Source organism: Spea bombifrons, chromosome 5, assembly GCF_027358695.1.
Source record: "Spea bombifrons isolate aSpeBom1 chromosome 5, aSpeBom1.2.pri, whole genome shotgun sequence".
Lineage (NCBI taxonomy): Eukaryota > Metazoa > Chordata > Amphibia > Anura > Pelobatidae > Spea > Spea bombifrons.
Window position 1 is genome coordinate 79,853,202 of NC_071091.1, and position 15,663 is coordinate 79,868,864.

General features: G+C 38.0%; 1 protein-coding gene across 1 annotated transcript in view; it reads right to left on the reverse strand.

The window, feature by feature from the left end:
- Window positions 1-15,663, reverse strand: part of TMEM241 (transmembrane protein 241) — a 33,727-nt gene that overhangs the window by 12,261 nt on the left and 5,803 nt on the right. Inside the window, exons 5-13 of the mRNA XM_053467965.1 lie at window positions 15,403-15,480; window positions 14,132-14,157; window positions 12,094-12,145; window positions 6,852-6,900; window positions 5,965-6,007; window positions 4,362-4,397; window positions 3,797-3,831; window positions 1,947-2,016; window positions 1,551-1,644 (exon numbers count right to left, since the gene is read on the reverse strand). Of these exons, the coding sequence (XP_053323940.1) occupies window positions 1,551-1,644; window positions 1,947-2,016; window positions 3,797-3,831; window positions 4,362-4,397; window positions 5,965-6,007; window positions 6,852-6,900; window positions 12,094-12,145; window positions 14,132-14,157; window positions 15,403-15,480 (483 nt within the window). The remainder of the gene's footprint in view (window positions 1-1,550; window positions 1,645-1,946; window positions 2,017-3,796; window positions 3,832-4,361; window positions 4,398-5,964; window positions 6,008-6,851; window positions 6,901-12,093; window positions 12,146-14,131; window positions 14,158-15,402; window positions 15,481-15,663) is intronic.

The window sequence follows — 15,663 nt, forward strand, 5'->3', positions numbered from 1 at the left end:
TAACACCAGTCTAGGATATTTTATGTTGTAACCAAAACTGTTAGTGTAAGTGCTAATGTGAAATAAAAACCATCTTTAAAACGGCAAAATGGTTTTTAATATATACAGCACTGCATTAACTCTTTGTGTGTCGCCGGTTATGGCACATTTTGTCAACTGAAATGTTTGAATTGTTTTGCTATACTTAGATTTAGGTGGCAGCTTAGATTAGGTGGCAGCTTAACCTAGACATGCTAAATGATTCAAGCATGCCTAGTGTAAGGCAAGCTGTGCATCCCATCCCATGATAGAATGATAAAATACAATTATATTAAATTTCATATTTATATATTCAATTTCATTATTTTTAAAAAGTAAAAAAAAAAATAACTATTTTCTCACAAGCCCCCACTCTGTAAGTGTATTGAATATATGCAGTTATACATAAATATGGGCGCAAAGTCCATGTAGTTTATTGCATGGTAGGTACACATAAGGGGTTACATTCCGTAATTCTGCAACACTTTTTGCAACTCCTGTGCATTATTTTTTGAGGGCTAAAGCTATAAACCTCTTCAGCATTTTGGCTTGAAGGCGATGCCAAGTTCCAGTTTAAAAAATCTCTTTATATTAAAAAAATTAAAATGCATTCATATACATTTTCATGCTTTTGTGCGAGATTGTATTTATTTTTAATATTAGGAAAGGGTTTTGCCCCAGACAGAGCCTCGAGGTTTACGAGAGGCCCCCCGTCAACACACTAGAGACTTCTGTCGGGGGAGGAAAAAAGAAGAATCCCCATCTTTCTTACACACTACAGACATTTTTTTGTTATTATTATTTTTAAACCTAAACCAAAAGAGTCGCACATAAAACTATAAAATAACTCAGTATGTATTACTTACTGCAATTTTTGTTTTGTTTATATACCGCTAGAAATGACCCCAAAATAGCAGAATACTTCCCATTCTACTAGACAGACAAGCCATCTGCGAATTTGTATAGTGTTCACGCTGTTTTACAAGTGATGTCATGGAAAAGAAGCAGACATGCTAATTACTGACTGGAAAATCATGGTTCTGCTGGAATTTGAGTTTTCCACGGGATACAAATAAATTCCATGTTACAGCATTCATACTGTAAGGGCACAAGGAATGGACTGCCTGGGAATAATGTAAAAACGCACAAAGAACTGGCAACAATCTCCATCAGGCTGAGGGCAGTCTAGTCCAGAAACACAATTTAAATCTATATGATGGGACCAACAACCCCAGGGCTATGTTTCAGCCTTTGTGGGCCTTGTTTCGGAGGTAGACTGCTATACATTTAGGCACAGTGAACGACAAGGTCTGTCCTTTGATTCTCAGGGATAAGATTCTACAGTCATCAAAAAATTCAGCACAAAAATTCAGCACAAAAATGCAAATGAGGAGATAGTAATGAAGCGCTGTGGACATGTAGACAATATTCCTGGCCATACAGAACCTACGCTCTAGTGTGAGGACAATTAATATACCGCCCTGTTAATCTGGTATGTTTTTTGCAGTTATAGCTATCGGAATAAAGCTCACCTTAGCTAGGAAACTCCATGATACGTGATGTGCAGGGGACAGACTGCTCCTTAACTTTACAGACATTAGCATTAGCAGGAAGCCTAAAATCCCACTGCAAAAAAAAGCAAGAGAATATAGTTGACTTACATTTGGATGGGACACACACCATATCACTTGATATACCGTATCATCAGCCATGTATCTTTAAATGTACTGTTAGTAAGAGATTGAAAAATCCAAATAAAAATATACTTTAAAACATCTGTCCTAATAAAGTCTAAAAAATATTTTTTGTGTGTACCATATTTCATGTTCCACGTTAAAACCAATCAAGAGAATAGTTTCTTCTTCCAGCATTGGCCAAGCCAAAACGTGGCTATTAATCAACGAAACCCCATGGTGTCTTGATATTACCTGGCACAACATCCACTGTGAAATCTGTAGAAATACAGGAATGGAAACTCCAAGGCACTGAACAGGTCACCTTAGGATATAAAAAGGATCAGTTAATAGAAGGGACACATGCTTTAAAAAAAGGTATATGTGTGTTCAAAATATATCCTGTTAAATTCTCTATTAAGCATGATTAAATTCACTTCTAATAGGTTCATCATATAAATTCCCTGCACTGGTGTTCTGAATGAGGTGGGGGGGGAACCGAGAGAGAGAGAGAGGAGAAAGGAGAAAGAATTATAACCAGTAAACAGCATTACATAAGCTTATTTCGTGTAATAAACTCTAAAATGCTACATTTGGATAGGTGTAATTAGTCACGTATGAATGACCAGTTTGTTTCCAAGTCATATGAATGCTTTATTGTCGAAGACTGAAAACTTGTGAGCAGGACTGTCTTTAACTTAAGTTCCGATCTGTCGTTCTTATTGCCATATACCCATAGGCTGTTTAAATTAGTGGAGACACCAATGGTCAGAATGATAATTCAGTAACAAGCATAGACGAATGGTAAACAGTCATCTATCACCATATGGCAAGTTTTTTTTGTTTTTTTTTTAAGTTAAAATGAAAAATGTATAACAAAACAATCGGTATGCATGACCCATTTCCTTCATTAGTTTATAAGGGTTGGAAGAACATTCCTTTACATTAAAAGGAAGAAAAATATTTCCCTACATTTCTCCTTCTGCTATTTTTGATCAGTTATTTTTTTCTACCAGACTGCAGATGTCAGGGCTTTTTATTCCAGTTTATACAAAACGTTCATAATGGGTTTTCTTCAGCTTTCCTGTTTTATAACTAGCTACACTTCGCATGAATTTACCAAAGGTCATCCCACACTTCATATAGATAAGCATTCAGGGTCATTACTAATCTAAAAAGTACAAAGCAAACCTATTAAGTACAAGCTGGTTGACTTAAGACACTGAACTACGTGCTTTATTTTTATCTTCCAAGAACATGGAAGCTGAACGCGATGGTAGATATGTACGTGACTGAGGAGTAGGTGGCGTGATCTGCTTTAAAAAGAAATTATCTAAACCGTGCTAAACCAAAAAGGAAATATTGATGAAACAATTGGACACAAAAAAAAAAATAAAAAAAATCAGTGGGAGCGCGTGAAAGCGGGATTAAAAAAGCAGTCCCGCGCAGGGCTCTACTTTACAGTCTAATTAAACAAGCGGCAATGTAAATCAAACTTTTAAATCAAATATGTATGGGTTAAGTTTGTTGTTTGTTGGGCCATTATAGGAGATTTGTAATTTTCCAGCCTCACATAGTTCCAACAAGAAGTACTTTTCTAGCTTGTTACTTCGTTGAAGTTTGGACCATGCAACAACAGGACCTTTCAGCATGGGGACTGCTCAGCTGCTAGCTACCAACACACAGAGGATGACTTGGTTTTTTCGACACGCACGTCTGTTTATTGTCCAACACTGCATTACTACATTCAGACTGAGCACAGTGTAACCCGAGACCCCAAATGGGTCACAGGAAGAAGAGGCTTGGCTCCATAGTAGAAAACATCACAGGGCACATTCCTGTTATGTGTAACTCCAGCATGTTTATACGGAATAATATTGATGCTGAAATCCTTTACGATGAGACGTCTTGCACAAAGTACACAGCACAGAAACAAAACCTTCAACATGTAAGTACAGGGATGCACTACCTTTCTTTAGCAGGCAATAGAACAAAATAAGTATGTAAGAAATGTTCTTAGAAAAGTTGCTCTCACGAGGAATGCTGCAAAGTAAAGTATGCAATTGTATTTAATAAAATGTTAGGATGTCCCAAAATATGCTTACCTGTTGGATGAGAGGCAAATGCCAACAGTATAACACTGCAAAATATAAAATATGCTTCTTAGCTTAAAGGATCACGTTGCACAAACACTGGAAGACCCCCCAACATGCATTCATGAAATAGTACGTTTTGATCAACTCAGGGAATCATGAAGCTCCTATAAACATTTCCATGTCAAGTGTCTCCTCCAAGAATGTCAACGAGCAGCCAATGAGGCTTAAACGCAAAAAGGAGAGTTTCCTGGAGAATTGTGGTTTTAACTCTCTCACATCACTATTTATTGATGGGTCAACAATGGACGGTTTCTCTAAAGGGCTGAGCTTTGCCCTGTATAACCTATATTTAAATGGCTCACCAATTTAACTATACAGTATACATGGTCAGCCAAGCTGCTCCTACAGCAGAAGCTCACTGGGGGTTGGACCTTCATCATGTATAAAGATGAAGCTAAGAAGCTGAAAAGCAACTGTCCGACGAGTTTGAATTTTCATCCACCCCAAACTTCCATATTAGCAAATACAAAGGATACATTACATCATAATGTAAAACAAGACAAGCTATACATACCTGAAAACGTAGTTTATGTACTGCTGATCAAGGTCACTGTAAAAAAACAATACAAAAGTAATAATGCTGCAGTATTTTATACTATGCACAATCTTAAGCATTACCATATATTCTGTATTAGCATAGTATGGGCTATTGTGTTACATGTAGCGGGTAGTTATTGCAGACAGATGTGTCTGAGTGCCAGTAACGTCACCAGCAAAATTCGGGGCGCATGTGTACATAGAAAAAAGAAATAATCTGATAGTGTAATATTGTCAAAAACAATAAGATATGTAGAAGGTGTAAAATGCACTCACAAACAGTGCCAGCACAACAGGCTCGTCTGAGGTATGAAGACTGTTCTTTATTCTTTAAAATCTCTAAGAGCATAAAATAAAGAAAACAACCATATGGTGCAGTATCTTCCTTAATGGTATGTGCGCAAGTTAAAAAAGCACTTACAGGATGGTTGAATTCAAGTCGCTATTCAAAATAAATGTCCATTGAAGTGGATCAGGAACATGCAGATTAAAAAACTTCTCAACGCGTTTCGCCGCTCACTGGGCTTCCTCAGGAGAAATAAATATCAATTGATGTCATCCGCTATGATAATCCGCAATCGTGGTGAGTAAAAATATTTTTACTCACCACGATTGCGGATTATCATAGCGGATGACATCAATTGATATTTATTTCTCCTGAGGAAGCCCAGTGAGCGGCGAAACGCGTTGAGAAGTTTTTTAATCTGCATGTTCCTGATCCACTTCAATGGACATTTATTTTGAATAGCGACTTGAATTCAACCATCCTGTAAGTGCTTTTTTAACTTGCGCACATACCATTAAGGAAGATACTGCACCATATGGTTGTTTTCTTTATTTTATGCTCTTAGAGATTTTAAAGAATAAAGAACAGTCTTCATACCTCAGACGAGCCTGTTGTGCTGGCACTGTTTGTGAGTGCATTTTACACCTTCTACATATCTTATTGTTTTTGACAATATTACACTATCAGATTATTTCTTTTTTCTATGTACACATGCGCCCCGAATTTTGCTGGTTACGTGTTTGAACGCCGAGAGGAGCGTTTTGGTTGGGCTGCGGCAGTGATACATTAGAGAAGTATTTTTTGGTTCCTATTCTTTTACCATCACCTTACACGTGTTTTTTGGGTGTTTTTAGTTTTTAGTTTTCCAGTAACGTCACACAAGGATTTATGAGTGATGACAGAAGCCAGAACGTCTAGGGCTTTAACTAAAGACGAGATCTCTCCTCTTGTTAGAGAATTTGTGGGAACCACAAGACAGCATCTACGTTTGATGAGCTAATCTCATTTTTACTTATATAGTAAATGAGCGGCAGTAAACCCCAAATGTGTTTTTTATTATGCGCTCTAGAATTTATAGGGATCCTTATGGTAGTCCATGGCAGCTGTCCATTTTGCTTTGCATGTAGGACGACCCTGCAGACATTATATTATAAAAGGTTTCACAGTGTGATATTTTCTTTAGTTTTGATGAATATGGTTGACAAAACTAAAAGTTGTCAAAATAAAATTCTAGACTTAGGTGAGCTTGGGCGTTCAGATGCTGGATGACCTCTCCTTTTCAGGGCATTATTACCTTAAGGTTGACTTTTGAATTTTCTGGAATGCTCTGTAACACCCTATCAAAATACAAAAAAAGATATAAAAACATTACTATATAGGAGTGACTACACAGACGTTGTATATATTTAGCGTGGGGACTAGTAAGAAAGAAAAAAACAAACAAACAATGGGAGAAGATAACTTAATAGGAAGTGCAGAAAAGCAAGTTAATATAACTGTTCCTAGGGTATACATATAAGGTGTCACCTTCTGCCACAGATCCCATTTTTAAATATTAAAATTAATAAATTCAGTTAAAAGCTTCCCCTTTCTATTTTGCAGACAAATGTTGCTGTAACAGCTACAAACATCAAGGGTTCCTTTATTAAAGCTCCTTAGCGTGAGCACAAAATTAGATTGCGTAGGTGATGATGATGTTGCCCTGAAAACATCATGAGGTCATTATATTTCAGTTCTTATGTTGTCATAGTTACTTGGAACTGAAGAAACACCTGGAAGCTTCAAGTCTTACAGCTACATTTCGCTATCACTGGTTTCTTTAACATTTGTATTCACCTGAGATTTAGAACGGGGAACAACTTTCTGTTTTAATCCCCAAAAAGCATGTTACTAAAACAAGAGACCAGAGGGAGGAAATGAGAGTTAATAATATAAATGCCATCAAAGAAAATACAGCAGATTTGTAGAAAGCCTCCAATAGAGTTTGTAGGAACGTTGTGGCTGAAGATGTAAAATAACGTCTTGTTTTAATAAATGTTTAGATTTGCTTTCATAAATAAAATGCCCTTTACTGACTTAACTTTCCTATTTCTGACAACACATGTAATATTTTAGCTTCTCTGTAGTAAATAATCCCAATGCGCCATACAAATTAATGCCCCCATAAGTCTGGTCACTTACCTACACACGTTAGATGAATCACAGCCCAGAAATAACCGTCGGCATCAAACTGCAACAATAAATGATATTTACAAAATATGAATAACAGAATTAAAGGGGTTCAGGGACCTAAATCCATCAAGTTTAACATTTCCAAGACTTCCTTATGTCCAGATGCAGGAAGTAAAAAAGCCAATGCCAACTTTGCCTCAGAGGGCAGAAAGAAAAGCGTAAGACTACGAAAAGGCAGCCTGATCTTTCTCTGGATCAGCACCTATTAATTACAAACAAACCATGTGCCAATGCATGCCTTTCCTTGCCAAGAAAATAATTCAAATATTTCTGAAAAGCATCAACATTATTTGCACTCTCCACTTCCCTAGGTAATACATTTCCGGGCTTCACTGCCCTCACAGTAATACCTTCAGGACTTGAATGGCCATCAGGCACACTGGCCAAATGCCTGCCGTGCCGCTGGCCGACAATGCCCCATACTCACCCAATCTTTGCAGAAGTCTGCCGGATGGATATGCGCAGCCGCACGCGACATGAGCTTAAAAAAGTACCACATGGCCAAGCACATACAGCCATTGGCTGCATACACAAGGCGGCCGCCGGCCTTAAAGTGCCAGGGTCTCCTCATCACTGCCTGTCCAGCCCGGAATATCATCCTCAGTTTTTAAACATTTTTAGATGGAGTCTTGTTCATTGCTCAGTTCATGGAATGAACTATTTCCCAGAGTAAAAATACACAGTTTGGCCAGGTGCTCATCGTCATTCAATCCATTCCATTCCCCTAATTAATTTAGTAGCCCTTTTTGTATCCTATCAAATTCTAAAATATATTTATTAGTTTCATTCCAAGCAGTGCTCTAGCTTCCGTTTTGCTTTTTATTAGAGTATCATAAGCTGAATACAGAACATTTTCAAATATATGTAGGTGATATAAATAAATCTGTAACAGACAGGGTAATAATAAAGCAATTTGTCATCTAATGGCACATCTAGTATTTTCATTTTGTTGAATCTGTGGTTTAAATTGCTATCATCTGAGACTTAGGTTTCAAGGAAAAGCTGCAGTATATTAAGAATTAAAGCGTTTAACAGCAGCCTTGAACTTTCTCTCTACAGAAGGAAAAGAAATCCTGTGGCACATAGCCTGGTTGCCAGAGCAACCGATATACCATGCGAGTTCACAATCACTTGGATGTATTTTTCTATCACATGTGCTGTAAATCTCTCACATATATTTATATATATATATATATATATATATATTTATATTATACATACACACACATACACACAACTACCGAGTTTTACCAGTGCATCCAACAAGACATCATAAAACATTACCGCACGTTACATCCCACATATAATAAAGCAGGCATTCTGACTGGTCACATGTTCCACCCAAATTACTATTACCTATGAATCTTCTGTGAGCTACACTGGCATAGTTTTGACTTCATGGCCCATTTTAAAATAGAAACAAAAGTCTTTTTCTACTAAGAAAACTCTTAAATTATCCAATCACCATTCCAAGCAAGGTACCATAATAGATAAAACCGTGCTAAAAATAATGTTTAGTTGTATTCATTTGTTAGTTATAATTGAAAGCTGGGACGGCCTATTTAAGGGTATTTTGTTCAAATGAATATAACATTTGAAACCCTGTCTTATGGTTGGTTTCTTCTTATTTCCGCATCATTGAGTTTGGAAGGCTTCATTTCTTTATAATTTTGTTTTTGCTATTACCATGTGTACGCTCTATGATTTAGTGTGAGTAATGTATACTATTTAAGTATTAATTACTGAGGAAGAAAGACTTGGTTATTTAAAGGGGTACAACATATAATCAATGTCACCAATGGAAAATAAGCTTTTATTACGGAAAAAAAGATGCATAAATTCAAGGGGAAACAAGGAGAATTAAGACTTTTCATGAAGTAAATATGTAGAAAGAATGCCAGGCTGACATTCAAAACAGTGTTGCATTTACAGGGGTTGGATGGCCCAGAGTAGCACCCAAGCTCTTCCTCAGGGCCTACCCTGGGAACCAACGCCTCTCCCATGTGTACTTTGTTCCAAGTGCCTTGGTGCTCCCCCTCTAGACACGTAGGGTAAGCGTGCTAAAGAGATTATGCCAACAACATAATGGGTAAATAGGCAAGGTACAAGGAACTACCCAGACCGGGCCTAATGAGCAGTGGTGCGCCAGGAAGCCTTATTACCACATTACAAGACAATCTGCAGCCCATGTGATACAAGGGATAACCCAGTAACCTAGGCCAGAATACACAGATGGTTCACAATACTGAATATATGGACTGATTTGGTAAAGAAATATAAAATAAAAAGACACAACCTGTGGATACCAAACAGATCCCACTGATGATGCCTATGGAGGCCAAAACGTATGCATGGGGTTGTTGGCTTCCTCATGCAAAGTTTGCCTTACAGTTCAGGACTGCCCTTGGGACAGGATCAGACGGATATGTCGATGGACATTGTTCTCTGTACTGGATAAAATGCGAGATGCCCAAGCGGGACGCACCGTAAGGCAAGCTATAAAGCTGCTGTCCGTTCTTGGTGACGTCTTGCTTCATAAGAAACAGTACCCACAACAAAAAAATTAAATTCTAAGAAAATAACTTTTTTTTCTGCATAGTTGTCATTGAGCAATAGAAATGTATGTTATCCCTTTTTGTTTTTAAAATATGCTTCTGTAACGAGTCCACAAAGTTTTACCAACATTGGACTATTATACTATATACAGCGTCTAGACTTTGGGGGTTATGTACATACCTGAGAACTTCCCAGGGTAGGCTACCTGAAGCTCTCCTTTGAGGGGAGTGGCTTCATGAAGGGGTGGGGCTACCCATGCATAGAGGGATAACAAGCCCAAGACATCCTTTAGTGGGTTGGGAGTGGAGGTAAGTGGGCAGTGAGCAGGCATAAAGTTGATGTGGATGGCAGCGTCCTAACGCCAAACCCTACCTGGAGAAATCAGAAACCGACCCGGAGACCTGGGTTCACTCATAGCCTGTGTGTCAATCCCGGAGAATTCTCAGGAAAAGTCGTGTACGATAGGGGATTCTAGCACAATAGTGTGATACCGTCTAAATCCGGGAACCAATCATGATATAAGTGCCGACAAATGTGCTTCCTACTCTTAAAACCCTGGTGGCCATATGGAGAACTGCGAGAAAGCACAAAATCTTAAGGTAGTGGCTTTAAATCAGAGTGGCCTAGGGTGCCCCCTTGCAAGCTCTTCCCTGATGGGGAGGAATATCTCTCAACAACCACAAAACAACCAGCAAACCATGAACAAATTAAATAGATTGCGTAGCCTAAGCACTGCAGTAGTTGCAGTAGTAATTATTGTGTTACATTTTTATTTCTATTTTAGGGAATGTTGTTGTTCGCTGTGTCATAATAGAATAAATAGTAGGTTTTTGAAAAGAATATTTAAACGATAGGTGGGAAATTAAAGCATAAGAACAGGAAACAATGGGAGCGCGTTAAATGTGATCATGCAGCTCTGTTTAACCTGCAATGTTAATCATTAGAGGTTAATGAAGTGCGCTCGGTGGGGGATATTACATGGAGAGGAAAAAAAGCAAATAAGCCGCATTACCAAGTAAAAGGTAATTTGACTGGATTCCTTCAATAATTCCCGACAGCTCCACAGGTTTCTTAGATAATTGGTACCTTGTATAACAGCTTGCACTGTAAGTAAACAGGCAGCTATAGAAAAGGAAGGCTCAAGGTTTGTCAGGGGCGAGATCAGCATTAGGCTGTCAGCTGTCATAATACACTACTAGTCCCATCATCATTTAAATCCATGATGGCATAAGTAGTTAGAGAAAGATTATAAAGATGAGATATATTTGTATAGAATATTTTTGTCTCTGCAATACTATACCTGGGATACACCCTGTCATTACTAGTATTCATGTCCTTTATCTCGGATCTCATGCTGGTATTCATCGGATCCTGCATATTTTGTATTTTCTTCCGCATAGAAAAAGCTCTTCATGTATAAGGCATGCCATCTCATGTTTAAAAAGCTCTTCATGTATAAGGCATACCATCTCATGTTTAAATCCCATTTTCTAATAACAAGCCTTTTCTCTTTCTACAACAATCCTATGAATGCTTTCTCCTTGTGCCGTATGACTACAGGATGAAATTAAGCAGTCCCCGAGAAAAAATACGGACGGAGCCAAATCTGACATGAATATACCGTTATTTCAGGGCAGCCTTTGGGCTTTCAGCAAAACAAGAGAAGTGAACTCTAATTTCCTAGTTTATTTCCAAATGTAAAAGTGCTCTACATTGTAAGCTTGCGAGCAGCGATCTCTTTGCCTAATGAATCAACGTGTCTAAATCTGTCCATTCTAGTTTTGTCACAGCCTTTTAATATATGTAATGTAAGAAGTGCTGCGTAGATTGTTGGCGCTACATAAATAAAAGACAATAATAATCTATTTGTATAGATGTGTAAATCATCTGTACAGAGATAACAGTTGCTGCACTTATTACCCAATAATAGGTTCTTCTAGACAAGTGTATTGAAAGAACACAGATGGTTGTCTCCAAAATATGATTTGTAACAAGCATTAAAGTTAAAGGAAACCACAGTGTACACTGAATATATTAAACGGATGATGTTTAACAGGGGAAAACAGATTCTCTATTTCAGGGAACTTTACTGAAATGTAATCTTAGCAGCATAAGGCTCACTAAGACAGCCATCTGCTAGGGAAATACACACAAGTAGGAATGTGAAAAATGAGGAGGCATACATGAACGCTGTGCTAACCCGTTAACGTTGCTGAGGATTGTAGGGTTTGTCCAATTCACTCTCTGTTAGAACAAAAGACTGCGTTTGTTACAGTAAAAAGCATATGACGTCACATTATGTGGAATATAATAAAACCTACATTTACACTTTGTGCAGGCTACGGGGAAAAAAATTGATTTTCAATTAAATTTTGCATGTTTAAACGCCATCTAGTTCTAAATATATATATATATATATATATATATATATATATATATGTAAATGTATATATATACACACACACACACACACACACATTTTCTACAATGTCTTTTTTCACCAAACGAGATGTCCCTTCTTAGGAGGTCTAAGAACATGTGCCACCTGGAAAGTTTTAAGCGCTATGATGGTCTGGCCCCAAGACGATATACTTGTACATAACTAAAACAAAGAGCATTTAGTTTATGTACGTACCTGAGGATCATGTAATGGAAGGCACCCAGCGGAAACCAGCATCAATAGTACACTGAGAAGAAAAGGAGACATGGTGAAGAATCTCTGTAACATAGCACACAAAGTTCTAAACAAAATTATTGAGAACGACAAGATTTCGCAATTTCATCTTCATAAATGAACATATTTATTCATATCTGATAGAACCACTAACACAGGCAAAAACACAAAAAACACAGGCATTTCACCAAACACTTGATTTATATACTTATATTACAGTATCAGATGGCAGCACATTCATAAAAGCGTGTTTAAGAGATATTTGCTCCAGAGCACTTGAATTTAAGAACACTTTTTTTTTCCTCAGGAAAAACACATGAGGATCTTCAATTTAAGATGTTAATGGATATAGAACAGAAAGCAGATATAGCTACAAATAAACTCCAACAAAACAAAAATACTTTGATGAACCGGGCACTCTTTTGACCATAGACCGTTCACCACCTACATCATTGTCCAGGTGACACTATAAACCCCATCCAGTTAGTCTCCATAGTATATTCTAATAAATGAAAGAGACCTAAACAGGCAGTTCACAGGGGTGTAAAACCCAAGTACCAATCTGCCATGAGAAATTATATAGTGAGCGACTGAGCGTATCAAGCTATTACAACCCTTTTGGTCTCTGACATTAGGGTGATATAAGTACTAGATAATGTACTCTCACCATTGTCTGAAGTAGTTGCCCCTTATTTTTAAATTCACGTACACAGTACATTGGTGGAACAGATTTAGTTTAATTATGGTTTGGAGTACTGCGTTTAACATAAGCATGTGATGAGGAGGACATCAGGGACTACACTGTCTAAAAGACCTACTGAAGAGTCATACCTGTGCCTCTGTTTGGCACTTGCTATAGTCATACGAAAGAAGCGTTCCAGATTGAAGGTTGTTACCTTCTTCTCGACAGTTCTCCATTATATCTCTTTGTCTTCTTTTGTGCTTGTAAGAGAAGATAAGGCTTGTTTTTGGACTTTGAGAGGAGGGTGGCATTATTAAGTGAAGGTGAAGCAAGATAATTGAAAGGTGCCGTTCCATCTGGTCTCCTAAATGTTATGTTTTGTTAGCTAAAGACAGCATTAGAAACATGATTTTAATGCTGTTTAAATGTCCCAACATCCCTTCAATAAATGCATGTATATTAAAGTACAATGTGCATTCTTCCAAAATGAAAAGGAAAAAAAAGCACTTTAAAAGCATCTGACGCAGTAGAGAGGCATCCCTGCGGCAGTGGCTGCCCTCCTCCTCCCTGGTCTGACTATTATTGCCGCCGACAGGGAATACTCCCGGTACGAGCCTTAAAGCAGCCAAAGCCAGAATCGAAGCTAAATGAAGGTGAGTAAATCTCGTACCGGGAGATTTGTTTAGCTGAACAAACTTTCCCCACAGCGTTTAGCTGGGAGGTGGAGGAAAGGGGTAAATGCATACCCGCAGAATCTCCCCCAATGCATTTGCACAAACATTAAACGTACATATGGTGCATTGAGTGTCCCTTTGATTCCCAAACACTTCTTATCTTTAATCGTGTAAACTGGTGCTTCTTTCATAATTTTTGGAGGGGAAACAATCATCACGTTTTGTTGCTGCTTCTAAGCCTTTAGAAGAAAGAATAAAATGACAGATACTAATGCGTATTTTCTTAACATGGTTTAGGTTTAGTCTAAGTGGCACAGAACCTTTAAATCCTAAATCCTAACCAACAATATCATGCTAGGTTTTCTCCATCTCTGATGCATTCATTTTCTTCAGGCTTTCCTGTTCATCCAGGTGTAATTAGTATTATTTGATATTATACATAGGAATGTATACCAGGACCTTAAAATATTGCAATATTAATTGGCTACTGTAACATTTCCTTTTATTTCTGCTTGTTTCCCTTGCCCAAGTGCAATGATTCAGTAGTCCTATTGTCTTTACATCAGTTGGGTTTACAAATCGATGGGCATATCAAACAATAAAAAAACAAAAATTGTTTAGACACAGAGAGAGAGAACCTTACCTGGAAGTTCTTGTGTAAGAATATTGCTAGAAAGAAATAAAAGTATGTAAAATGTCATATTTTAGTAAGCCATCTAACAATTACCATTTCATGTTAATGTGGTACAGTGATCATTCTGTGACACATTTATCAGACGTGATCACGTGTAATACATAGGTAATGTCATACCTCTAAGGAAAGTCCCTCTTTGCATCACATATCCTTGCCTGCTGTCTCTATTTTCTAGGATGTTTTGATGGTATGTGTATATAGACATTAATATGGATGTTAAAAAAAAAGGAAATGTGATTAAAAAATTGTGTTAAAAAAAATATATTTCCCAAAATACTGTATTCAAATTACATAAAACTATCTACTGGTCAATGTCACATAGGAGGACTACGTCTAGTCACTGCCAGGGGCATAACTAGAAACCACAGGGCTCTGGAGCGAACGTTGCCTCCTCAAACAACTTGTCTGTGCCTTCTTTGCCCTTCCTTTCAACATACACTCTGGCACATATATGCAGACACACTTACACAAATTACACACACAATTGGACATCCATGCTCTCGCAAAAACACAAATAAATATACATACAAATGTTCCCGCCCCCGCAGCTTTCTGTCCGGCTGCTCGCACTTCGGTTTCACCGCGGGGTCACGTCACCACGTGACCCCGATACACTTCTGTCTCCCCGTGCCGGTTCAAAAATAGTTAAGAAAGGGCCCTTCCGATCTGGAGTGGTGCAAGGAGACATAAACAAGGGGTTGGACCGGGCCCCCTAGAGGAACGGGCCCCGTCGCAGCTGCACCCCTGTAGTTACACCAGTGGTCACTTTTCTTTTGGCTATATAAAATGCTGGGAGGTGTGCACCAAGTATCTGCATATAGGTGGGTCCACAAGCATTCAATACACTTTTCCCCTTTGAACCATCAAGAAAGATGAGGAATTCAGACAATAAGTGTTTTTTTTTTGTTTTTTTTTTTATAAAACACCATGCTTTTCTATTGAAAAGGATGGGATCTAAGTCGAAGATTTCCTGCTTCATTTCAGAGACAAAATGCTTAGGGGCTTTAGTCACTTTTCCCAAATTCTGCATTCTACAGGTTTATAAATTGATTATTCCTATGTAACCATGTCTACAGATTAGACAAAATTATTGAACTGACAGACGCAAATGAAAAGCATGTTGTTTGTAGTGTCAATAAGCAAATATCCCTATGCTAAAAGCTGCGACAGCTCCCCTAAGGATATCGCGGTTGTCTCTTTCTGCCCAAAATGATTCTTACCTCTTTGAAGATAAACCTCTGGATTCCATAGCTCACAGCTTCGGCTGCATTGTGTAACGTGAAAAACACAGGTACAGGCTGCAGGGGGAGATAACGGCCATTAGAAAAACATGTTTGTCTGCCCATTCACACACACGCTAACCAAAATAAATTATTATTATTATGCAAGGGCAAAGCTGAGAGGGGCCAAAGAGAAAGGGGGAACATATTTACTTTGATATAGTATATCAAGAAAGCAAACAGCTGTGGTCCCTGCTATTA